Below are 26,240 nucleotides of genomic sequence, written 5' to 3'. Positions count from 1 at the left end.
GTTGAGTGGAGGAGGAGTATGGGTCATTTCATCTTTCCACTGCCTCGGGAAAGGATGTCCCCCTCCGCCCCTCTTACTCAAGCCTCAGTTTCCCATTCCCCGGGGCTGGGTACCCCGCTCTGCCTGCACCCTAGGTTTGTGGCTGCTGTCCCTCGACTCTCCACCTCAGTTTCTCCTTAGGTCCCCCGAAAGCTGGGTTCCCACTCCAACCGCAGCCCGGGTCTGACCGCCTTCCCGGAGGCGGTCCCCGCCCCGCGCGGCCAGCCTCCAAGACCCGCCCCGGCCCGCCTCTGGGCGTCCGTCACTTCCTGCCCGGTCCAGAGAAGGCCTTGCCGCCTGGCCGCGGCGACAGCGACACTTGAGCCATGGTTGCGCTGGAGAACCCCGAGGGCTGCTCAGAGGAGGTGGCGGCGACCCCAGGGGTCATTCCGGGCAGGCGCCAGACGCAGTGAGCGCGGCGGGGCGGGCAGGGCGCGCCCCCGCCACCGGGGCTCTGGGGCTCCCTCCCCTCGATGCTCTCCTCTCAATGCACTCCCCAGCTGCAGCCCCGGGCCCGCCCCGCCTGCAAGACACCCCCTAGTCGCGGAAAGGGGGGCCTTATTGTTACCCAGTGTTTACCTGCAGAAATTCCATTCCCGACACACCCGGGGATTTGCTGGGGTGGAGGGGGCACACTTCGATTGTGGGTTTAAGGACCCCGGCGGTCCTGGACCGTCTGGGGGTTCTGTGAGCCTGTTACTGCTGGGGGTGAGGCAGCCGCTGTGTGGTGTCCCTAGGGCTTTTCTCCACATGCAGTGTCCCTTTCCGAGGCTGTGTAGTAACCCCACAGCTAGGGGCTGCATCCCCGGCTGAGTTATCAACCCCCTTCCCCCTCCTGAGTTTTTAGGGCTGTGGTTTATCTCCGGCTACATACTCAGATTAACGGCGGGGGCGGCGGGGGGGGGGGTGAGTTATCTTAAAACCTGGGCAACCGGAGCCTCTCTGCCCGGGGAGGGAGGCGTGAAGCAGGTGGAGAGGCCCCATGTGGGTATAGACCCCCCAATATGTGTGGATCCTTTGGGTCTCAGATTCTCTTTGAACCCTGGTGTTGCAGAAACCTGCATGTTCCGCCCTTCCGGGCCTCAGTTTCCCCACTTGTGAAGTGTGATAACAACAGTGGCCTCTTCTCAGAGTGGCTGGGGATCAGTGACTCTGCCCCCTGAGGTGTCCAGCCCTGGAGTGTTCATTCTTTAATTATCTTAAACATCTGTGTTATTTTTAAAGGATTTTGTAATTTTGTTATTATTATCATCATTGTTATTTATTTATTTTAAATATTTCATTTATTTAGACAAAGGGGAAGGTAAGGAGAAATACAGGAAAAGAGACATTGATGTGAGAGAGAAACGTGAGTTGGTTACCTCTCAAATGTGCTCCAACAAGGGACCAACCCCACGACCCAGGCGTGTGCCCTGATGGGAATTGAACCCAAAACCTTTTGTTTCATGGATGACCACCCAACAAACTGAGCCACACTGGCCAGGGCTATTGTACTTTGTTATTCCCTAATGTTATCTTCTCTGGGCATTTATCAGAGGCCCTGTTGGTCTCTACAGATGTGTGTACGTACCAGAGCAGTACGTCTTATAAGAGGCCTTAACCACCCTGAGTGGGTATTTACCTGCCTGGTGTGTTCCTTTCACCCAAACAGGGTGCCCCCCTCCAAGTTTTGGGGGGGTGCGGCCACTTCTGCAGGGGTGGGGGATTCAGCTGGCCCCACCCAGTCTGAGTCATCCCTGCCCTGAGCCCTCTTGGTTCCTGCCAGGGCAGTAGGTTCCTCTCTTGCCTGCTCTTGGGGGAAGGGACAAGTCAGAAAAGGAGATTTTCCCCCAGGGCAGTGGGTGTCAAAATTCCCCATTTCAGGGAGAATTGGGGGCACTGGAATCGGGTCCCCCGAAACCCTACCTGATTTAGCAGCTATTCACCACTCGGCCTGTCCAGGAAGCCTCAGGTGCCCCTCTGGGTCCTCAGTTTCCCAGTCTGCAAAGGGGTGTCTGGGTCACATGGGGAGCAGAGGAAGTGGCCCTTGGATGTGTAAACAAGCAGCTATTGAACACCTGCTATGGGTCTGGTGTTGGGGACATAGGAGAGACCAATGAGACCTCATCCTATGTCCTGTTCACACAGGAAGGTGAGGATTAAGGAGTAAACACATGCATGGATTAGCTGATTTTGGGTGTCAACTGGTGAAATGGGTAAACTGGGTTGATTGGGCCAGTGGGGGGTGGGGCAGTTTTCCGAGAGGTGAGGTTTGAGCAGAGGCCAGAAGGAACTGAGAAAGGGTGCTCCAGGCAGAGGGCTCAGCGTGTTCAAGGGTCCTGAGGTGGGTCATTGCTGGCTAGTTTGAGGCAAACGAAAAGACCCATGTGGCCAGAGCAGAGGAGGCCCTCAGGGGAGAGATCAGGTCAGGCATCAATGTTTTGCCATGTAGAGATATTTTATATAAAGTTTATACTGGTATTCAACACCCTTCCCTCAGCCTTTATTGCAAATCTGACTTGCTAGGTAATTGTGCCCTGCTCCCTCTATGCCCTGTCCTCTCTGTCTTGAGTAGGGATTGGGTGGGGGTGGGGGGTGTCGGTGTCTAGGCCACCCGTTTCTTATCTATCTGGTTGAAGTTAGCAAACTTGAATTGACTGTGGACTTCTTTTCCAGTGCTCAGCTCAGTGCTTGAGGCCCACAAGAGGGTAAAAAGCCCCCTGAGTGCCTTTGGGCTCAGGCACAGACCATGTGGTGTGGGTTCAGGACAGGCAGGGCTTCCAACGCCAGGACAGGAGGGCTGGTCCTTGTCCTGAGGGTGGTGGGGAGCCATGGGTGGTGGTGGAGCAGGGAAGATACCAGTTGGGTCTTAGCTACATGGACTTTTATCTGGGGAGCCCACTGCAGATTTCTGTGGACCCACGAATGAAGCAGGAGGGAGGCTTTCTCCTGTTGGTGGTGGTGGTAGGGGGCGGTCCTATTCAGACTCATATTCAAATCTTAGCTCTGCTCCTACCTTGGAGATGCCTAGAACCCCCATTTGTCAGAGCCCCATGCCCTGAGGGCTGGAGCTCTCTCACTGGGTCCTGGCCTGCTCTGATGTCCCCTGACAGCTCTCCCCGGATGTGGCTTCTGTTATCAGCCCAACCAGGCTTCCATCCTGGACTCTGTCCAGCTCCTGGAGTGGAGACATAGGCACTGGAGCCCCAGGGAGGCCATGAATGAATCTGGGGCTTGGGGTGGGGGGTGTTTGGGCCTCTGGAAGGCGACTCTCAGGTCGGATCCTGTGCTGGCTTAATATGTGAACATTCAACCCAGGGATATTGCTATTATCATTGATGTGACTGAGGGGGTGAGCTTTCCATCACAGGAGGAAACCAAGCAGATGGGGGCTGGGTTGCCAGGATAGGGTACCTGTCCCACCTTCTCTTGGTTTTGAGTGTCCTTTCCTAGACTTACAAGCATCCAAAGGGATTTTCTGGGACATCTGATCCAGCAGTTAATTTTCTGAGCAGCTGCTGTGTGCCAGGCATGGCTATGAGTGCCCGAGTGGAAGTTATGACCTAGTGAGAGAGGAGAGCAGTCATCAGTGGAGTAGAATGTTTGGTGATCAGAAAGCCAAAGGAGTGGACAGAAGAGGTTGCGGTTTCACTGAGGAGATTTCAACAGAAGCCAAAAGGAAGTGAGCCAGTGAGCCATTCAGAGTTTAGGGGACTGTGCACCAGGCAGAGGGTGCAGCCAGTGCAAAGGCACAGAGGTGGGACTGTGCCTGACTTACTAAAGGAGAAGCAGGAGACGCCTGGAGTAGAATGAATGAGGGGAAGGGAGTTAGGACATGGAGTGGGGAATCTTGGCACCCCAAACCCTTTAAGGACCAGAATTCACCATCTCCCCACAGGGTGAGGGTTTCTGAGCCCAGTGGGGACCATTCCATGGTCTATATGAGTCTGGTGGGGACCATCCTATGGGTTGGGGTTGTCAGGGGCTGACCAGGAAGGCCCAGCAACTTCTCCTTGTCAGAAAGTTTTCATCTAAGAGTCCCCTGCTGCTTCCCCACACCTGGCCTATGAGTCCCCAGCAGGAGGCTTGGTGGTACTGCTAATCCATCTCTGTACTTAATGCCATTTGCTCTGAGGAGGGCAGATTAATGGAGATTAATGGGGGGGCGGGGAGGAGGTACTCCAGCCTCTTCCCTGCTCCTGGCAGCTGGGCTCAGGTGAATCATGTCCTTGAGAAACTCCCAGAGGATGGTGGTGTTCAAATTCCATGCACTCTGGGCCTCACTGGCTAGCAGCTAACATCTGGAAGCCTGAGGGAGGGGGCAACAGCTTTTCTCGGCCACCCACCCAATGTATGAATTCAGGCAAGGGTTTGCTCTGAGCCAGAGTTTACTAATCTGTCATCACGATTATGCCTGCCTTTTGGGTGATGTGACAATGAAATTTTAATGGTCCAGAGCTACACTCGTGTCAGAGGGTGAGCTCCCTGCTGCCGAGGGAAACCAAGCAAGTGATGGCTGTGGTAGAATGGCTGTGGTGGGGTTCTGCCTGGGGATCTTGGCCCTGAGGACTGCTCCCCATTCCCAAACCCCCGCCCACAGACACCTTGCAGGATGCTTGCCCACTCTAGCCGGCTCCCAGGTGAAGAGGTTCTCAGCCTCCAAGCGGAAGCAGCACTTCATCAACCAGGCTGTGCGGAACTCAGACCTTGTGCCCAAGGCCAAGGGGCGGAAGAGCCTCCAGCGCTTGGAGAATAGTGAGTGGGCAGGGATCAGGGACACCTCCTGGTGGTTCCTAGGCCTCATGAGAATAGTGCACATGTTGAAATTATCTGTTTTCCTTACCATGAGCCTGGCCCTGAGCTGGGCAATGTTGGAACAGGGTCAGAGGGAGCTTTGGGCATTGGAGCTTGGGTTTTAAAGGGTGTGTAGGAGTTCAAAAAGGCAGGAAAAGGTAGGAGGAGGTCTGGAGGCAGGATGATTTCTATGCCTTCTGGGAAAGACAGCTGGAGTGTGGAGGTGGGGAGGCTGGTATGAGCCAGAGAGTAAAGACCATAAATACTGAGGGATGGGGAGGAAAGATGTTCTACCAGTATCCATGGAGCCTGGGGGACCCCAAATGCCACACCCCAGCTCAGAGACCATCTCTTTCCATGTAGCCCAGTACCTTCTGACCCTGCTGGAGACAGACGGGGGCACACTTGGTCCAGAAGATGGGGACCTGGCACCCCCCGCAGCACCCGGCATCTTTGCGGAGGCCTGCAACAATGAGACCTATGTAGAGGTGAGGCCCCTTCCCCCTCGCCTGCTCCATCTGCTGTAGCCACACAAGCCTCTCAGTACCAGGCATTGCCTGCAGTAGTGCCTCTGCCAGGAGTACCTGCCAACCTCTGGTCCCATGATGAATGCCCCTTCAATCTTTTTCAGGGTCCCCAGACAAGGCCAGAACCTTCCAGCACCCATGATTCATCTACTCATACATATAGATACCCCTCCCCAGACGAGCAGGTCCTCAGTGCCCTATGAGCAAGTGGTGGGTCCAGTGGGCAAAGGTGTCCACAAGGAGTATTTCCATGTACTTGGTGACCCCCTGTGTACATTGGCCAGATGGAAAACTGAGGCCCAGAAACTCCTTGTCATTAGCTCAGGGCCTGCCTGCTTGTGTTCCAGGTCTGGAATGACTTCATGAACCGCTCTGGGGAGGAGCAAGAACGGGTCCTTCAGTACCTGGAGGATGAGGGCAAGAGCAAGGCGCGGAGGAGGGGGCCCAACCGGGGGGAGGACCGGAGGAGAGGTGCGGCTTGCATGGGGTGGACAGGGGGCCAGGCAGGTGGATTGGGGGTTGGCCTACTATGTGGGGTGGGCCGGGGTCAGGTGGGGAGGAACCTGGCAGGGGCAGGCAGGTGGTTAGTTGCTACCCCAGGCCTTGGACTCTTGCAGAAGACCCCGCCTACACCCCTGGAGAATGCTTCCAGCGCATCAGCCGGCGTCTTCGAGCTGTTCTCAAGCGGAGTCGCATCCCCATGGTGAGTGCCAGGCTGGGGCTATCTCTTCCCATCTTCCTATTTCAGCTTTTCAATTGGGTGTGGTATGAGCGGACACCAGTTACTTAATATGCATGCCGTGGTGGAGACAGGGTGGGATACAGGGTATTGTGATCAGAATGCAGGACCCAGGGCTGGTCAAGGGCTCTCCTGAGGGTGGAAGAATCAGGGGCAGTGGAGGTTGACCCTGCAGGATATGTAGGAGTTCACCAGGCAGAAGCTGCAGGTGTTCAAAAGTATGGAGATTTCTAAGTACCTGGAATCCTTGGAACCAGTTAAGTAGCTTATGATGCCAGTCAGAGGCCACATTTGAACCCAAAGCCTTGAACCCAAGGCTTTGAGCTCCAGAGGCTGTCCCGGGCCTGGGGGAGCCTAGATAGTCCACCCAAGATCCCAAAGTCAGCCTGACCCCTGGGTCCATCTCTTGCAGGAAACGCTGGAGATCTGGGAGGAGCGGCTGCTGAGGTTCTTTTCCGTGTCCCCCCAGGCTGTGTACACAGCCATGCTGGACAACAGGTGACTGGTAGGGACAGGCGTGGCAAGCTCTTGGGTGGCTGGTTCCAGCCCATGGCCACTCACTGCTCATTCCTCCACAGCTTTGAGAGGCTCCTACTCCATGCTGTCTGCCAGTACATGGACCTCATCTCGGCCAGTGAGTGCCTGGCAGCCCCAGGACCCTCCCAGTGAGCCCATTGTGCCCAAGGAAACCGAGGCTACATGGGGTTTGCCTTCTCAGTGGGAGGTTTCTGGGAGTGGGGTGGGGTGGGGGACAGCTTGAGCAAAGCTGTGGTAGTGGGGTGCTGTGTTTATTCCTCAGAGGTTCCTGTGTGATGCTGTGCACACAAACCCTGCCCATCTATACCCTCAGGGCCAGGGGGAAAGAAGGGCTTATATGGGGTGATGAAGCTGAGCCTCAGGGGCCCCAATATAAGAGGAGGGGATCCCAGTGCCTGCAGAGTCCTTATTTAGCCACAGTCCCCTCCACTGTGCCACACATGATTTCGGGCAGGTGCCCCCTCCCAGGGCCTGTGTCCCCACTTACAAAGGGGGTGGCCTCAGGACACAGCCCTCTAGGGAGGGTGCTTGCAGGCCACTGCTGGCCCTGGGCACCCCACTGAGCCCACACTCCCCACACCTGGCTTCTGCCTCTCCATTTCCTGTTCAGAGTTTCTGAGGAGACAGTTCCCATGGCAACCCAGGATGGTTCATCCCTTGGTGGGAAAGCAGCAAGCAGCCCTCATACTTGCCTTTGTTTCCATAGATTCAGGATGGAAGTGGGGGGCAGGGGTAGGGAGGATGCTTCTCTGCTGGAGTCCAGCTGTTGCCTGAACACAGAGGAGGACAGGCCCTGGCAAGATGGGGAGCAGGGGAGAGGGAACAGCTGTGCAGAAGCCTCCAGGTGGGGTCGAGCTTCAGAGTCAGCCCTAGGGCAGGGAGGGAAGGAGGAGACCAGGAAGGAGGCAGGATACTGGTGTGGGGCCAGGAGTTTCTCAGGGCATCCTTCTGAACACAGGATAAGGAACAGAAAGGATGAAACGGGTTGCAGATGGAGGTTCTCAAGGAGCTGGAGCTGTTCTTCTGAGGCCCACACGGTCAGCCAGACCCCAAGTGCCAGCTTGCCATGACCTCCAGCAGGAGGAGCCAAGAACACAGCCCCAGTGTGCACCATGACTTTTGCATTCCTTTCATTTTTGCCCCACTGGTCACTCTTAACAGGTGCCAACCTGGAGGGCAAGAGGCAGATGAAGGTCAGCAATCGGCACCTGGACTTCCTCCCCCCTGGACTGCTTCTGTCCGCTTACCTGGAGCAACGCAGCTGATGCCAACCCACTGGCCCCCCCTTCCCGTCAAGACTTCCCATACCACCTACTAAAATGATTGTCATTTTTAGAATTTGTCCTCGGAAACATGCTCTCCCCCATGGGGTGGCACTCTCACCCTGGCTCCATCCTATCCCAGCTCTTCCAGGTAAATGCTGGGAGCTGGTGCTGCCCCAAACTATGTCAGGCCCATAGCTTCCTGCTCCTGCTCTGGGACTTGTATTTGGATGGGGAGACCTGGCCTGTTCACTTCCATGTTCCTCTTTGGTCAGCTTTTTAGCCCAGTGTGAAGCTTAAGCAAGGAGGAAGAGGCTAGGGGTTTTTTTTGTTTTTGTTTTTTAAATTTTTTTAAATCACTTTTAATGAATTCGGCATAATAGGTAGATTTTTTAATTTCCCTTTTGGGAAGAAAAACCAAATACTTGCCCCAACTGATAAACTGGGGAGACTTGTTCTATCCTCTGCTTGACCTCCCTTCCAATTTTTGGCTGAAATTGGGGGTCTCTGGGATGCTCCCCTCACCCCAGGAACATTACGTGTTGTGAGTGTGTGTGCATGCGTATACACGCCGATGTCCTGTGACTCAGGGCAGAAGCTGTGTCTTAACAGCTGGTTTTACTCTCTTTTTGGAATGTGTGTTTTCCTCCCCTTGTGCCTTTTGGTGGCTCTTGGGGCCCTGCCTGCTCTACAACCCCTCTCCCCAATTTTTCTCCCCTCTCTTCATCCTGGGGGTCTGGGACTTCCAGCCAGAAGCCTCTGCCTTGTTACTACTACGCTCCCCTCTTCATGTCTCTTCACCTCCCACCACCCCCAGCCTGACTCTGGCCTGTTGATTTGGGGTATCCTCATGCTGGTCACCCTGACCTGGGCCCTAAGAGCAGGGTTGGGGAACCCCCCTACCTTTACTCCCGAGTGTGTGGCTAGCTGTGCTTTGGGAAAAGTGGATAATTCAATAAATTTCTGGTGCTCTGGTCTCCAGATGTGGAGTTTTCTTTTGGGGCAGGGCAGGGGGCAAAATAGGTGCTCAGGATGCGCCCACCCCTGGTCATGGAGGGGCGAGGGCCTGGAGGAGGGCCTCCGCACTGAGTGACACCCCGAGCGGGAGGCACTTGATGAGACTGCCGGAGCATCTGGTGTTGGCTTTGCTGCCTTGGCCCCTGCCAAGACTCAAACATTAGTTCTGCCACTTCTCAGTTGTATGACCTCCAAAAAGTCACTCACGTGAAGTTCCTGGGGCAGAGGTACAAAACACCGCACACTGCAGTAAAATAACCCACACTCAGCCCTGGCTGGGGTAGCTCAGTGGATTGAGCGCGTGCCTGCGAACCACAGGATCGCAGCTCGATTCCCAGTCAGGGCACATGCCTGGGTTGCAGGCCAGTTCCCAGCAGGGGACTTATGAGAGGCAACCATACATTGATATTTCTCTCCCTCTCTCCTTCCCTTCCCCTCTAAAGATAAATAAATTAAATTAAAAAAAAATAACCCACACTCAGGCTGAAAGCAACAGGGATTTACTGTCTCCTAGTTCCAAAGGCCAGAAGTCCAAGTTTAAAAGTGTCTGCAAGCCCTTGCTTCCCACCTCTCCTAGCTCCTAGTGGCTCTGATGTCCCTTAGCTCCACCTCCTTGTGGGCAAAGAGTTAATTATGGGGAGGGCTGCACAGGAGGTTCACCCACGTATGAGTTTATTCCATCATTTATACCAGTGTGAGGCACACGTATTCCTACTTTGAGTTATAATGCAGTACTGATTTTGTTGCAGCAATGTTTTCAGGTTTGGGGGCTCTCAGTAGAGTCCTGTATCTATTTTGGGACCCCCATCATGGTGGGGTTTTCATTTCTTGAGCAACACAGTCCTGACTTTCTGCCATTATACGATGCTTGGGCTGGGCTGATGTATTTCTCCAAGAAGCCCAGTTTCTTTTATCAGAGTACTGAGTTAGAAACCAGTGGGTACTGGGAGCACTGCATTCCATTTTAACATGTGTTTAGTTTTAAAGGCAGACGCTAAATAATGGAAATCCAAATGGCAAGTAATGAGGACAAAAGGAGATACTGAGTAACAAGCTTAGAGGCTCCCACTTGTAAAGGGGATCCAACTCCAGGTTCCCAGAGAACAGGACTGGGCCTCAGGGAGTGCTGCTGTGTGGGGTCCTTGTTCTCTTCCCCAGCTCGGTTCCCAGGCTGCGGGGTCTTCAGGCCTTTATCCAGGTGGTGTCTTCCACCTGATCACCCTCCCCTGAAATCACAGGAGGCCCTCCTACAGAAGACCATCCAAATTTGGGAGAGTGTAGCACCTAGTAGGAACAGGAGCAGCTTTTGGAGGTGAAGTTGGGGAAGGGATGGGAATCCAGAATGTTGGGTAAGTTACCTCACCTACCAGCACCTGCCAGCGCACCTATAAACAATAAGGAAGTATGCAAATACAGAATGGAACCAGCTTTTATAGGAGTTGAAAATGGGCTCTCAGGTTAGGACAGCCCTTGACTAAGCAAGGCACCTTCTCACCCAACCTCAGTTCCCCATCCTCGAATTTTAGAAAAGCAAAATGTGGGACACACTTCGCGAATTTACGTGTTATCCCCGTGCAAGTGACATGCTACTCTTTATCATCCTACTTCGGACTGACGTACCACAAAAAGGAACACAAGTTGCGCGAGGGGCGGGAGGGGGGGCGGCCTAGACCTTGGGGCTACTTATAGAATATATACTTTCATGAAGGGTGAATTATGTTCCAAAGATTTAGCAACCCATCTTTATATGGCAGTGCAGCACACAGCGTAACCAAATAGGGTGGTTCACTAGGGCTGAAAAAACACCCGTTACTCTCACAAATAAAACTCAGGTAACAGCTTGGATTCTACCACGCTCACACAAACTAGTGCGGAAGTGGGGCGGAGCCCCAGCCACTGTCGTCCCAGAAGTCTCTGGGAAGCGTTCGCGCTGCGCGGGAGACTCAATGGTCTCAGGAAAGATGGCGGCGTCGGAGCCGGGGTGTTAGAGCGAGTACGGTCTGCGGCCGCGGCGCACTAGCCAACCAGGTGAGCGAAGGGATACAAGGGTTCCAGTGGGTCAGCCGGGATCCCGGTGACCCCGGGGCGTGCGTCTCAGAGAAGGCGGGGACTCGCGAGCCCGGGGCGGGGCCTGTGAGGTCAGAGGGCGGGTCTGGAAAGCAAAGGGTGCTGGGAATACTGCCTGGAGGTCTGAGCGTGGTCTGGGGGAGGGTGGCGGAAACGGGTTCCTCAGCAGGGGGAAGTCGGGGCGGGGTCTAAGGCTTTCTCCCTGGGGTGAATTTGGGGCGGAGCTTGAGGGTTGTGGGAGACTTGGAGGAGGGACCTAGAGGATGCGTGGGGCTCTTGGTAAGGGGCGTGGAGTCTCTAGGGGATCATCGGAGGCGGGACCTGGAGGGCCAGGCTATCGGGGAGAGGTCTGGAAAGCAAAGGGTGTTAAGGGCGGGGCCGGAGGGCTTTGGGTATGGGCCTAGGGATTGTTTGGGGGGGTCTCTGAAGTGAAGCTTCTTAGTTTAGGCTGGGCCTGGAGGCTCGAGAGGCAAATGGAGAGCAAGGAATGGAAAGCAAAGACTGAAGGGGATGGGGAAGGAGGGCTTTGGGGGCGGAGCTTAAAGTGTTGAAGGGAGTTGTGGGCGGGGCTTTGGTATTCTAGGGTAGGATCCCAAGAATTGGGGACGTGAGGGTAGAGGTAGTGATTGAGAAAATGGGGTTCGTCGTACCAACAACCTCACTGGGCTTTTGCGGTAGTGAAAGATAACCTGTAATCTATGCTAGGCACTGAGCCCTGAAGAAGGGTTCACTGTTACTGTTATTCTCAATAATTCGTAGGTCCCACACCAAGACCAAAACGGCTAACTTCCCCAACCTGTGTCCCCAACTCAGCTCTTCCCAAAGGATAGACCCAGGGTCTGACCTCTTCTCATGGAAACTGTGAGAAGTGCATTGGACCAGTGCACATTGGACCAGTGCACTGGTCGCTTGGACCAGTGCATTCCCCTCACCCTGCCTCCCAGGTGCATCCTCTGGACAGCAGAGGGGTTCTGTCAAAACACAAATAAGTCACAGCCCTCCTTGGACTCTTACTCTTTAGTCACCAAGGGTGGAAGCCCACAGGGCCCTGCAGGACCTGCCCTTACCCCACCTTTGCCCCAGTCACTGGGCCACTCCTTAAACACCCCAGGCTAGACCCACCCGCTGTGCCTTTGCACTGGCTGTGCCCTCCACCTACAGTGCTCTTCCTCAGACATCTACATGCTTCAGCGCATTCTCTTGCACCTTTGCTCAAATGTCTTCTCCCCAGTGAGGCCTCTATGGCTCTCTGTGTTTAAAGTGCAGCCCTCTCCTTCACACACACATACAAGACTCAAGAACAGGGGTTGGGTGCTTTTCATTTCTCTTGGTGACCCAGCATCCAGCATGGCATTCAGCACCCTGCAGGCACTTGGTGAAGGTGAGCCAGTCTTCCCTGTCACTTCCTTCTTCGGGTGGTCATTCTCTTCCTCAGGTGACTATCCTTGGTGTCCTTGGTTTGTGGCAGGTGGGCACAATGGATCTGGCTTATGTCTGCGAGTGGGAGAAGTGGCCCAAGAGCACCCACTGTCCATCAGTACCCCTGGCCTGTGCCTGGTCCTGCCGCAACCTCATCGCTTTCACCACAGACCTCCGGAACGATGACCAGGGTACACCCCTTCACCTCTAGTCCAGCCCCCATTCCTTCCCCACCCCTCCCCACACAGTGTTATACCCCTGGCTCGCATGGTGCCTGGCACACTGCCGTGGGGTGACTCCAGGTCTCCAGGCCTGTGTGGAGCCACCTCCCACCTTATTCATATCTGGGGGGTGGTGAAGGCCCCAACCTTTCAGGGTGCAAAAGGCAGAGACAGATGCATTTAACTGGTGGCTGCTGTCCTTAGTGGGCCACCTCCCATTTAAGTGATGGCTGCTGTGATAGTGCTCTCCCACACCTGGTGCCTGGGGGGTGTTGGGATCACCCCTGTGGGGTGGAGGGGGAAAGGCGGGCATTCCACTCAGGTTTGTTGGGGAGATTTGTGCCTCAGTTTCCAGACCTTACATGTCACTTTTGACTGTTGAAAGCCTCTAAGGTTCATCGCCACCAGCCATCTTCTTTCCATCATTTGAGTGATATACACTCATTAGAGAAAATTAGAGAAGCACAGAAATTTAGAATAAAGAGAACCACCTATTATCTTTCATGGAGAGAAGCCCACTGTTAGCATTTTGGGGTCATTTTCTTCCAGTTCTGTTTTTGGGGTTGTAGACACACTGGCGGCGACTCACAGGCCTGCTCTGTGTTCCCTGGGAAATGCAAGCTTGTTCCTTGTTAGCACCTGGGTTGTCGATGTGGTCGGCAGCATCTCCATGACTTCCCTATGGGTGGGACATTTGCTGGGTTCCTCCCTGAGTCCCCCTGGAGTCTTTAGGGCCATGTCATTGTCATTGTGCTGACTGTTCTCCATCCCCTACAGACCTGACCCGCCTGATCCACATCCTGGACACAGAGCACCCCTGGGACGTGCACTCCATCAGCTCAGAGCACAGTGAGGCCATCACCTGCCTCGAGTGGGACCAGTCAGGTAAGGGTGGGGCTGGCAGGCTCAGTAGGGTCCTGTGTGGCCAAAGGCAACCATGGTGATGCTCATCCCAAATCCCAGGGGGATGTATTCTGTCTTTTCTTGTCCTGTCCCCAAGATCAGACTTGGGACTCCAACCTTCGACTTAAGGCTTTGTGGCTAGTGCTCTTCCTGTTCCTGTGTTCAGAGCTATTTCCCATCATGCCTTGTGGCACTCCCTTGCTCTACCACCACTAGGCTGGCTTCTCCCAAATTCTTGATGTACTGCGGGTGATAATCCCTGCCTATGGTTGGGGTTTGTGATGCAGGTCTGCTTCCTACAGGCTCTCGGCTCCTGTCAGCTGATGCCAATGGGCAGATCAAGTGCTGGAGCATGGCGGACCACCTGGCCAACAGCTGGGAGAGCCCCGTGGGAAGCCTGGTGGAGGGGGACCCCATTGTGGCCCTGTCTTGGCTGCACAATGGTGTGAAGTTGGCACTGCATGTGGAAAAGGTGAGTGTCTGCCTGAGTGAATAGGTGTGCTGAACGAGTCCGTTTACTTTATCCATCCATCTGCCACCTTGGCTCCTCCTCTCCCATCACCAGCATCCTCTAGTGTTTCGAGCCCTGGGCCTGGTTCACACCTTCTGTTTCAGTAATTAAACAGCACAGACAAAGCTCGGAAGAGTCCTGCATGAAAGGAGCCAGGCATAAAGGCTACTCACAGGTCCCACTCTGGTAGAATTCTAGGAAAGGCAAAACTAGTGATACCACTCAGGACCCAGGGTGGGGTTGGGTGGGGACTGACTGCTAAGGGACACGAGGGCCCTGTAGAGGGGGGTGGATTCTGGTCATGATTTTTGTGGTTTTCCATGACAACACATTTATCAAGACCCGTGGAACCATATGCTTAAAAAGAGTAAATTTGGTTGCATGTAGATTGTAACTTAAACCTAATTTTGAGCCCTGGCTGGTGTAGCTCAGTGGATTGAGTGCAGGCCTGCAAACCACACGATCGCGGTTCGATTCCCAGTCAGGGCACATGCCTAGGTTGTGGGCCAGTTCCCAGCGGGGGACTCAGGGGAGGCAACTATACACTGATGTTTCTCTCCTTCTCTCCTTCCTTTCCCCTCTAAAGATAAATTTTAAAAAAACAAAACAAAAAACCCTAATTTTGAAGCATATAACAGTAGTAAAATAGCAGCAGCCAGTACTTTCACGGCACCCCCTGAATTCTTAATGCAGCGGTCTGCCCACCACAGCCTGCAGGCCAAACGCAGCCCCACTTGTTTCTGTGAGCAGTCTTATTGGCAGCTGCTTCTGCATACTCAGACAAGGAGCAGGTAGTCCCAGCAGGGGCCACCTGGCCCACAAACCTGAAAATAATGAGTGTCTGGTCCCTGATTCCTGTCCTTCATGTATTCAGTCATTTGATCCTCACCACGGCCCTCCGAAATACAAATGAGGAGCTGGAGGGTCAGAGAGGCCCACGTCACATGGTGCTCAAGTGGCTGAGGCAGGATTGGAATTCAAGTCCATGCTCTCGTAGCTTCTGCCTCATGGGTTGTCAGGTCACAGGAGGTTGACCCTTACAGCTGAGCAGGGCATCTTTCCTCCTGTCCTCAGTAGAGGCAGCACCAGCACTAAGACCCCTTGCTTGCTCTCCCACAGTCAGGCGCTTCCAGCTTCGGGGAGAAGTTCTCCCGTGTCAAGTTCTCGCCATCCCTCACGCTGTTTGGGGGCAAGCCCATGGAGGGCTGGATCGCGGTGACAGTCAGCGGCCTGGTCACCGTGTCCCTACTCAAGCCCAGTGGGCAGGTGCTGACATCGACGGAGAGCCTATGCCGACTGCGTGGCCGCGTTGCCCTGGCGGACATCGCCTTCACAGGTGGTGGCAACATCGTGGTGGCCACAGCGGATGGCAGCAGCGCCTCTCCTGTGCAGTTCTACAAGGTGTGTGTGAGCGTGGTCAGCGAGAAGTGTCGCATCGACACCGAGATCCTGCCCTCACTCTTCATGCGCTGCACCACCGACCTCAACCGCAAGGACAAGTTTCCTGCCATCACCCACCTCAAATTCCTGGCCCGTGACATGTCTGAGCAGGTGAGGTCACTGGGGATGCAGCCATGATGCAACACACTTCTCACCTTCAGTTCTGGCTGGGACTCGGACATGGGTCTCACGACTAACCCAGCTGTGGGCAGGGCTGGTCCTTCGGAGGCTCCAGGGAGAACCATTTCTAGCCTTTTCCAGCTTTTAGAAGCACTGCATCCCTGTCTTGTGTCCCCTTCCTCCATTGTCATAGCCAGCAATGCAGCCTCTTCCAGCTCTGACTCTGACCTTCTTGCCTCCTCTTATGAGGCCCCTGCCAGGACACTGGGCCCCTGGGAATCAGGGTCATCCCCATCTCAGAGTCTTTGACTTAATCCCTCCTACAAAGCCCCTTTACTGTGTGAGGTGACATATAAACAGGTCCTGAAACCAAGACAGGGACATCTTTGGGGCTGTTGTTCAGCTGACCCCACTAGGCCACTAAAGTTCCCATTATAACTACACAGCAGTGAGGCCCAAACCCCTGCCAGGGAGGGCACCACTGGTGTGGTGTGTGCTGTTCTGGTCAGGTGGCGGATGGGTAGACCTGGGTCTGAGTCCACAGTGGCTGTGAGGTTGGGCCAGTGTGAGGACCGAAGAAATGGAGGTCCAGGGAGGGGAGGTGGCTGTATCAGGCAGGCCAGCACCTGAGCCTGGGTTAGCGCAAGTGCCCCCTGTAAGGTGTGGATGCCCAAGGTGCTGCCTCCTCGTCGAGCTGCCCACGGTTCCCCCAGGTGCTGTTGTGCGCGTCCAATCAGACAAGCAGTATTGTGGAGTGCTGGTCCCTGCGGAAGGAAGGGCTTCCCGTGAATAACATCTTCCAGCAGATCTCTCCTGTGGGTGAGTTCCTCTGTTGGGCTAGGGCACTTGACTTTTAATTTGGGGAAACTAAGGCTCAGAGAGGCCCATAGTCACCAGCAGGCAGCCCGACCACCTGTGGGAGCGTGTGGTTAGTGGGACAGCAGAGCCACAGTCATGGTACAGGAGGCCAGCAGGTAGAACCAGCTCAGCAGGGGGCGTGGACTGCAGGGAGGCACTTAACCCTGAAAGCCATGGATCTTTTGGAAACCTTGGTTTAGAGCGAGGAGACCGAGGCTGGAGGGATTAACTGAGTTTGCCAAGAATACACCCACCAGCTCACCTCTCTCCCCCCTCCTCCTTTCACGCACAGGGAGCCCCTGTGTCTCTCAGGTTAGCCCCAAGACCATCACCCCCTCCTCTTTGACACAGACCCTGGGATGCACTGGCCAAACCTGAAGCCAGTGGTAGGCTAGAAAAGCCGCTAGTTTTCATCCCCTGATGGTGGAGCTGTAGGGGGCAAACCTTGCCCAGATACACAGATGCAGGTGTTTTCCCAGCAAAAGAAAGCTCTGCTTTTTGCTGATTAGCACTAATGGACCCCGGGGTGGTTGGACGCACGGGGGGGTTGCTAAGCGGAAGCCACTAATGCAGCTGTATCAAGAGGTTCCTTGCTGTGTCATTTGCTGCTCAAGGTGGTTACATAAGCTGCTCATTGTGGCTACAGAGGAATTGACATGAACAGGTCACTTCCTGTTGCGCTGTCCCTAGACAGGTATCCCGGGGAGCTTTTGGACAGTGGCGGGTGGCCCCACAGGGGGCTGGCAGGACTACATTAGGTCGGGGTGCACCAGTCAGTGAAGGGAGGGTTTGAATGGCTGGGCACGGTTCCCACCCTGCAAGCCTTCCCTGGAACTTTGCGCTGGTTGTTACCTTTGTAGTTAACACTCTGTAGTGTCTTCATGCCAGATGCTGGATTTCACTCTGACTTTTCTGGGCTTTGGTTTTCCCTGGGGACAGCATATGTTAAAACTCCCTTACTGGGTTTGCAGGAAGTTTATTTATTTATTTTAAAGCTTTTATTTATTTTTAGAGAGGAGGGAAAGGAGGGAGAAAGAGAGGGAGAGAAACATCGATGTGAGAGATACATTGATCAGTTGCCTCTTGCACATCCTGAACTGGGGACCTGGCCCACAACCCAGGCACATGCCTTGACTGGGAGTTGAACCAGTGACCTTTTGGTTCACAGGCTGGCACTCAATCCACTGAGCCATGCCAGCCAAGGTGCAGCAAGTTTATAAACTCTGAGGAAGCCCCTGGGGCACACATCTGGACATTGATGGTGGCAGAGACAAGTCCTCTGACAGTCAGCTTTGCCAGATAACAAATTAGCCCCAAACTCAGGCTCAAAGCCACATATTATTCATATTATTATCCGGTTCATATTATTCTGGACCGGATCATCTGGCTACACCTAGATACTTGGTTCCATGTGCCTGCCATTAGCCTCCTGCTTGGGCTGCTGACCACCAACTGGGCCCGTTTTCCGGTGGCACATGCCCCGCAGCCCAGCCTGTTCCCCTCAGCGTCCTGGGCACCAGCACTTTTGCGTCCTCTGCATACATCACAGTTCGCCAGTGCCCACTGGCCATGCCTAGATTCACAGAAATCACTCCATTTCTTGTTGGGTGCAGGAGGCCTCATCAACATGTGGAGGGTGTGAGTGCAGGGAAGGGATGCATTTTATCTGGTGGGGACAGCTGGGGTCCCACCTAGGACCTCTTAGATCGTAAGGGACAAACCCAACCCAAGCTGGCAAGTCGCAAGGGAGTTTTGGGTTTAATGTGGCAGCAGGGTCTGGGGGGTAGCATCCCCCTTCTCATTACGTTGGCTCCATGAAATGGGTACCCACTATTGCCAGCTGACACTAGCAGGATGCCTGGAGGATGCCTCCTCCCTGTCCCCAGGAAGTCCCAGCACTGGGTTCTCTGGACCATCTTGGGTCATATGCCTGTCTTGTACCAGCCAGCTGGCTGGGGTGTGGTAGGCTGAGGGCTGAGTTGGGGTCCCTGGTGGAGGGCAGGTGCTGGGATCAGAGAAGGGGTCTTGGCCATTGTCCCCATGTGACCCATCATTGTGGTGTTTGCCTTCATACCATTGCTATTCTGTGTTCCTGCCCTATGTTTAGTTGGTGATAAGCAGCCCATGATTCTCAAGTGGCGGATCTTGTCGGCCACCAATGACCTGGACCGAGTTTCTGCTGTGGCACTACCCAAGCTGCCTATCTCACTCACCAACACTGACCTGAAGGTGGCCAGCGACACGCAGTTCTACCCCGGCCTTGGTACGGTGGGCTTGGAGCTGGGGTCTTAGATCTTAGAGCTCTGGGAGCTGCCTCCTAGTCTCTAATTGGTACCCATCGAGGAGGTGGCTTTGCTTTCAGGATCAAGCATGCTCAAATGGCTATGAGGCTCTCCACTTTCAGGATCTGAAAAGCTGCATCTTTAATATATAAAGAGCTGTTAGAAACCAATAAGGCAGAGGTTGGAAACTCGAGGGTAAACTCTCCAGATAAGCAGTACCCTTTGTCGTAGCAGCTGAGACATTGATCCTTGTTCAGTCCCTGGAGGCTGTGACTATGAGTGAGTTGGGCTAGAAGTGCTGGGATGGCTAACAGTCAGCCCCCAACCCCACTACACGTTCATCACAGCTTTGGGCTTGAGGAGCCCGTAAACTCACTGACTTCTGTTCCTGCCATGAAGCCCTTTGTGTGCTCCTGTCCCCTCCCACCTTGTCCCCCTGTAGGTTGTGTTTGCTCACATCATCTGAAACATAGAGTCAGCTGCACAGCCTCTGGGGATATGCAGCCTGAGCTGGTGGCACCTTGCTCCACTGACTCTGGTGGCCTGTTAGCAAAGAAAGAGAGGACAGTGGCTGTGCGGGCTGCTGGCCAGACATGGGGTAGTGTGCTGATTGTGTCTCAGGGCTCACCCATCCCCAGGGCAGTCACTTCACATTGTCCAGAGCTAGGCAGCCCCACAGCCACCAGTGGGCATGTTCCAGGCCCTTCCTGACCCTGAATGTTCCCCTCCCCTAGGGCTGGCCTTGGCCTTCCATGATGGCAGCGTCCACATTGTGCACCGGCTGTCGCTGCAGACCATGGCCATATTCTATAGCTCTACAGCTCCACGCTCCATGGACGAGCCTGCCATCAAGCGCCCCCGGACCACAGGCCCTGCCATTCACTTCAAGGCCATGCAGCTGTCCTGGACCTCCTTGGCCCTTGTGGGCATCGACAACCATGGGAAGGTAAGCGCTGCTGTGGGTGCTCCAGAGCTGCCCTCTCAGTGTGTGGGGGAGCAACCCCCACCCCATCCTCAGCTGCCCTGGAGCAAATGGACTCTGTCTGGTCATTGTCTGGTGCCTCCCTGTCACTTGTGTTTTTGGCTTCCAGCCAAATCCTGGTCTGTTTCCTGGTGTGTGGGTCTTGCTTGTCCATCATTCCATAGGCCTGTCCTTGTGTGGGGGGCTCGGCTTCCCTGGGGAACTGTGTCTGTGTCTGGAGGGCTCCCCATGGCCCCCACTCATTGGTTTACATCCATCATAGAGCCTAAAGGACCAGTCCAGTCCCCACAAATGTGTCTGAGGGTGTAGGCGGTTGCTCGGGTTGTTTTTGGGAAGTGCTACGTGGCTGCCTCAAGCCCATTAACACTTGCACGTGCCAGGCTCTGACTGCCCACACTCAGCATGGCCACTAGCTCTGGGGAGGGAGTGTGGTGCCCAGAACCTTAGGTGGGGCTAGGGACGTCATCTGCCCAGCACTCCCTTAGGGGTCTCACCAGCCGTCCCCTCTCCCACAGTTGAGCATGCTGCGCATCTCGCCCTCCATGGGCCACACACTGGATGTGAACCTGGCCCTGCGGCACTTGCTTTTCCTGCTGGAGTACTGCATGGTGACCGGCTATGACTGGTGGGACATCCTGCTTCACGTGCAGCCCACGATGGTGCAGAGCCTGGTGGAGCGGCTGCATGAGGAGTACACACGCCAGAAAGCTGCCCTGCAGCAGGTAGCCCGGTGCCACGCGCCCCCACCTCTTTACCTCGTTCTTCACCTGGAAAGTTTTCTCTGGGAAGTCACCCCTGTTGCCACCGCCTCTGCCACCAGCGGGGGCTGTCTTCTCAAACGCCTCAGAGTACATGAGTGCACGTGCATGTGGAACTGGGGCCTCGCACACGTGATGAGATAGGAGCAATAAATAGGCTTAGAGGTCAGAGAGGAAGAGAACAATGACCAGGTGCCATGATGGTGCACCTGGGAAACCACTAGCATTCGCAAGGAGCCCTTAACACTAGCGCAAGTTCAACACGGGGGCACATGAAGGACAGTTTCAGAAATGGGCAGCTTTCCTCTGTGCCAGCAGTGACAGTGAAGTGGGGAAAAGGTCCCTTTCACAAGAGGGGCCTGACAGGACGTGAGTGAGGTTGTTAGGGAGGATGTGAGGCTGCAGTGGGCATTCAGAGCTGAGCTCGGTGGGAATGAGGTCACTGCCCACGGGCCCTAGCCCGGCACATTTTATTGCTTTAGCACGTTCACTCGCCCAGCGAGACCAGGTCTCCCCTCAGCACCTCTTACACCTGGGCCAGGTCTCTCTCTGTGGTGGGGGGCTGTTCTGGGCACAGTAGGGTACTGAGCAGCATCCCTGGCCCCCACCCACTCAATGCCAGAAGCACTCCCAGTGTGACAGCCACAGATGGCCCTAGACATGCCCAGTGTCCCTGGGTGCAGGGCCACTTCCAGGTTGACACCCCACCCGTCCTGTGAGGTAGATTCTCTTACCTGATACTGCCACAAAGAGGTGAGGCCCAGAGACATTAAGCAGGTGCCTCAGCTTGCCCAGCCCCGCTGTATACTATAGCAAGAGCCTCTTCCCCAGGCCCCTCAAGTGGATGTCTCTGCTCATACTGCACAACCCCCAGGTCCTCTCCACCCGGATCCTGGCCATGAAGGCCTCGCTCTGCAAGCTGTCACCCTGCACTGTGACCCTTGTGTGTGACTACCATGCCAAGCTCTTTCTCATCGCCATCAGCTCCACACTCAAGTCCCTGCTGCGTCCGCATATCCTCAATACGCCTGATAAGAGTCCCGGTGACCGGCTGACTGAGATCTGTGCCAAGATCACAGACGTCGGTGGGTCCCACCCCCTCCCAGCAGGCCACCCTGAGAGTGGCTGTGCATGCATGGTTCTGTGCACGACCGTCCTAAGTCCCACCTGAACACTGTGGGTGCTTCCTGTGTGCCAGGCGTGGGGGTGGTACCTGAAGAAGGTGGAGACGTTGGCTACAGGATTAGCCTGGAGCTGAAGGCAAATGTTAACCAGAGGGGAGCAAGTGGAGTCCCGTCCAGTTCCGTCAGCCATGCCAGGGAGGAGATGCAGGGGCCCAGCACAGGCTGGCATGAGGAGCAGCAGGGTCATCTTGAGAGCTGGTAGTGGACACCTTGTTGCTGTGGGTCCAGCCCTCTTCTCCACAGTCCCTGGCTCAGCCGTCCTGCCCACTTGCTTATTCACAGCAATGGGTTGACCTTGTCCAGGTCCAGCTCACAGTGGGTGCTGGTGGGTGATGAGGATCCCAGGGTGCAAAGTGGGGTTGGTCCTAGTGCATGGTGGGGCCTGGCTACTCCTGACCACCATCCCTTTCTAGATATTGACAAGGTCATGATCAACCTCAAGACGGAGGAGTTTGTTCTGGACATGAACACACTCCAGGCTCTGCAACAGCTCCTACAGTGGGTGGGTGACTTCGTGCTCTACCTGCTGGCCAGCCTGCCTAACCAGGTGTGCCCCCTCCCTGGCCCTCTGCAAAACCTCCACTCCAGGACCCATGAAGGTCCTAGGAGGTGGCCCACATTTAAATACATAGCCTGAGTGCCTTTTCCTACAGGGCGCCCCGCTGCGGCCTGGACACAGCTTCCTGCGGGACGGTACTTCTCTTGGTATGCTGCGGGAACTGATGGTCGTCATCCGCATCTGGGGCCTGCTGAAGCCCAGCTGTCTGCCTGTGTACACGGCCACCTCTGACACCCAGGATAGCATGTCCCTGCTCTTCCGTCTGCTTACTAAGCTCTGGATCTGCTGTAAGATGCCCAGCTCTCTGATCCCAGCCTCTCACCAACATACAAGCCCTAGTTGAGTCCCCCACCAGAATATAAGTTTCCCTAAGTCAAACTGGCTTTGTCTTTGTCTCCACTGTTTCCCCAGCACCCAGCACAAGTCCAAGCACAGAGTGGGTGGTCATTAAACATCAGCTATTATTAGACACTGGTGGCTTGTCTTGTCACCAGGCTGTGTATTTCTGGAGGACCAGGTTCTGTCTTTCTTGCAACTCTCTTCCCAGGAAGGTATTCAGTTCTCTCTGAATGTTTTTAAATGAATGACCGAGTTCCTGTTTTACAGAAGGGAAGGCTAAGGCCAGAGAGGGAGGAGCTTCCAAGGCACCTCAGAAAGTCAGGGCAGAGCTGGGCCCAAACCTGGTCCCTGAGCTCCAAGCTGACCAGGACATCCCATGGTCCTCCTCTGCAGGCCGTGATGAGGGCCCCACAAGCGAACCAGATGAGGCACTTGTCGACGAGTGTTGCCTGCTGCCCAGCCAGCTGCTCATCCCCAGCCTAGACTGGCTGCCTGTCAGCGATGGCCTCGTCAGCCGCCTGCAGCCCAAGCAGCCCCTGCGTCTGTACTTCGGCAAGGCCCCCACTCTGCCTGGCAATGCCACCACCTTGCAGCTGGATGGCCTTATCAGGTGCATGCCCTCTGCCTCGGGCCCTGTGCATATTCCTCCTGCAGGGTCCCCCCCAAACCTACCCAGATCCTTTATGCCTCTGCCTCAGGGCTTTTGCATGTGCTGTGCCTGCTGCTTCCTTCTGAGCTTGACCTAAATGCTGTTCCCAGGGGACTTCCCTCACTTAGGCACTGAATCCCCCCACCTTCCAGTCACTGTCTCCACCATCTCCTCAGTCTTTACTGATTTGTGCACTTGGGTATCTGTGTGATGTCTTCCTCCCCCTGGTCTGTCACTTTCTGTATGCAGTGTCATATGGTGGACCACAGTTATTTGGGACTCAGAGGTCAGGCTGATATGTGGCCTGAGCCCCACCCCTGGCCTGGCCCAAGGGCCCGGTAGACACTAAATCAGGCAGGACCTTCACAGGGCTGAGGGGCACTCTGGCGGTCAAGGGCCAGCCCTGTCTTTTCAACAGAGGTCTGGACAGCCCAGACGTGCTAAGTTAGCCCTTTACTGCCCACAGCACTGTGGGGTGGGGTTTTGTCCCCATCCGACAGGTGAGTGAACAGCTCAGAAAGGTATAGTCACTGAGCCAGGGTCACAGCCATGAAGTGGCTGGCCCACCATCTGCACTGGTACCCATCAGGCACCCACCCCTGCTAAGTAGTCCCTAGATGGAGAAATATACACAGTCTGCCCGAGTAGCCTGTTGCTTAGGGTAGAAGTTTCAGAAAGCAGATGAACAGAAGGAAGGCTGTTGGCCCTAGCCAGGTAGCTCAGTTGGTTGAGCATCATACTGATACACCAAGGTTATGGGTTTGGTCCCCAGTCTGGGCACATACTAGAAGCAACGAATGAATGTATAAATAAGTAGAACAGCAAATTAATGTTTCTCTCTCTCTCCCCACCCCCTTCATCTCTCTGTAAAATCAATCAATAAATTAAAAGAAAGAAAAGAAGGAAGACCATTCCCACCCCTGTGGTCCCACCTCTGGGACCTGCCGGCATTTTCTTTCTTGTGCCGTGGGGGGCCAGCCCTGGTGAATCACAGAAAAGACTATGAATGAGGATGCTGGTCACAGGGAGGTTCTGAACGCTTTGTTCTGTAAACTTTCAAATATATGTCACATGGTATAAGCAACTGTCCTGCCCCGAGGTCTAGGTCTGCTCCTGTGTGGGCTCCTACTGCCAGGGTCTCAGTGTCATCCAGGGCGTCTGATGTCATCAGGGTGTACAGCACCGTCCAGGGTGGGGTGTCTCTGTGGGCAGAGGGAGTGTAAACGCACATCCACAGGCACCATCTCCCTCGTGTTTTGCCACAGTAGGTGTATCATACATGTGTATGCACATGTGTGTGCCTGCCTCTGCATGTTAGCACGCACACACACCTACTGCATGTATGTACATCTCTATATGTGCATGTATGCTCTGCATGTGTGTGTGTGTGACTCTGATCCCCTCCACCCTCTTCCACCAGGGCAACTGGCCAGCCCAAAATCGACCATCTGCGGCGGCTGCACCTGGGAGCCTTCCCCACGGAGGAATGCAAGTCCTGTACAAGGTGAGCCACCCACAGTGGATCCTTCATCCATCCCGCAGCAAACACTGCCCCCACTCTGCCACCCCATGACCTCAGGGTGAGGCTTCTCCTCTCAACCTTGTTTTCCCATCTGTGAATGTGTCTCCTTAGTGGAGCTGCTGAGGGGGCACATCAGGCAATCTCTCTAATGGACCAGGGAGGTTCTGGGCTTCCCTTCCAAGGGTATCAGTGGTAAGCAGGTGAGCACCCAGCCCTTGCAGAGCTCCCATGACCCAAGTACAGGAATGAAGGAACAACCACAGTGGTGCATGGCCCAGGCCCTGTGCCAGCCCTTTGCAGATGCGGCCCCAATTGCTGCCACACAACCCACACATAGGTTCTGAGTCCCAGTGTCATGCCACCAGGGAGTGTCTGAGCCAGGACTGGACCCCCTGCCCCTGCTCTGTCCGAGTCGAGGTGAGGCAGCAGTGCCTGAGCCTGGGCAGGAGCATGTGGAGGAGCTGGCCCAGAGTAGGGGGCCAGTGCAAGGGAGATCATTCCTTCTGCAGGGAACAGTGGGTGCAGGGGGTCAGTGGCGGGTGGGAGAGGGCCCCACCCTGTGCCCACTTCCACCTGGTTTTGCCTGCAGGTGTGGCTGTGTCACCATGCTCAAGTCGCCCAATAAGACAACAGCTGTCAAACAGTGGGAACAGCGCTGGATCAAGAACTGCCTGTGTGGGGGGCTCTGGCGGCGGATGCCCCTCAGCTGCCCCTGACTGGGGTCCTCAGGCCTTGTAAATAGATTCCTGATGGATGTTATGGAAAGGTGATGCTGTCCTTTCCCAGTGACAGTATTCTACATACTCAGGACTTTATTGGGTGTGTTAAAAAAGTCATTCTTGAACTGTGACTTTAGGGACCTTGCCAGCCAAGACCAGCATCTCTGTGAGGACGGGTTAGGACTTGGCCTAAAGCCTTAGGTTGGTGTCCCTCGCCCAGGGGCACCACTTTTTCTCTCTCAGAGGCTGGTGGTGCCTCCCAGGTGGCAGGGCTCCGTTTCATGGCTGCACCTCTACCCACACTGGGTGCTGGCTGAAACAGACCCAGGCCTGCCCACAGGTCTCACGGCTCCGGGCCAACATCCCTGGACCTCCAGAGGCCCAAGCTGCCCCCATCCCCGGATGTCCCTGGTCTCACAGTTCAGAAGTTTTGGGACAGTCTGGCTATTGGTCTTTTAAAATGTCCCACGTATACCTGTTGGGTGTCTAGCAGTTGCTGCCAGTGACACTGGCCAGGTATCCTCTTCAGTTTCTTCACCTCTACCTACCAATGCTGTACCTGCTCATCCAGGTGGCTCTGACCTTGGCAGCCCAATAAACATTCAGCTGTGTTGGGTTGCAGGTATATGGCTGTGTGATGAGCATTCCCCAGCAGCCCCCCAAGGTCCCTCTTAGTCCTGACTCTCATCGTGCATTTCTAGGCATTTCTGTCTCCATGTGCCTGTATGTGTCACTCTTGCTCTGTCAGCATTTATGGAGCACCTAGTGTATGCCTGGTACAGGAGTCGGCAGGGAGCAGCAGGCTGGGTGTGG

At 55.1% G+C, this 26,240-nt stretch overlaps 2 protein-coding genes across 2 annotated transcripts; both read left to right on the top strand.

Moving 5' to 3' along the window:
• Positions 1-310: 310 nt before the first annotated feature.
• R3HDM4 (R3H domain containing 4) lies at positions 311-8,858 on the top strand. Its single transcript, XM_037042309.1, has 8 exons — positions 311-448; positions 4,619-4,773; positions 5,176-5,300; positions 5,687-5,810; positions 5,957-6,042; positions 6,491-6,576; positions 6,657-6,712; positions 7,777-8,858. Exons 1-8 carry the CDS (start codon positions 366-368, stop codon positions 7,878-7,880), a joined length of 819 nt encoding a protein of 272 aa, XP_036898204.1. The 5' UTR covers positions 311-365; the 3' UTR covers positions 7,881-8,858.
• A 1,952-nt stretch (positions 8,859-10,810) lies between these two features.
• On the top strand, positions 10,811-26,049 carry MED16 (mediator complex subunit 16). Its single transcript, XM_037042307.1, has 15 exons — positions 10,811-10,922; positions 12,430-12,571; positions 13,379-13,486; positions 13,807-13,976; positions 15,135-15,566; positions 16,289-16,394; positions 18,541-18,696; positions 19,450-19,661; positions 20,213-20,419; positions 21,330-21,540; positions 22,053-22,186; positions 22,293-22,485; positions 22,931-23,147; positions 24,607-24,690; positions 25,298-26,049. Exons 2-15 carry the CDS (start codon positions 12,439-12,441, stop codon positions 25,422-25,424), a joined length of 2,490 nt encoding a protein of 829 aa, XP_036898202.1. The 5' UTR covers positions 10,811-10,922; positions 12,430-12,438; the 3' UTR covers positions 25,425-26,049.
• Positions 26,050-26,240: the final 191 nt, after the last annotated feature.

The sequence above is a fragment of the Sturnira hondurensis genome, unplaced genomic scaffold, assembly GCF_014824575.4.
Source record: "Sturnira hondurensis isolate 20B ecotype Veracruz unplaced genomic scaffold, ASM1482457v3 Scaffold0003693, whole genome shotgun sequence".
NCBI classification, from domain to species: Eukaryota; Metazoa; Chordata; class Mammalia; order Chiroptera; family Phyllostomidae; genus Sturnira; species Sturnira hondurensis.
This window is presented reverse-complemented; position numbering and strand designations above follow the sequence as displayed.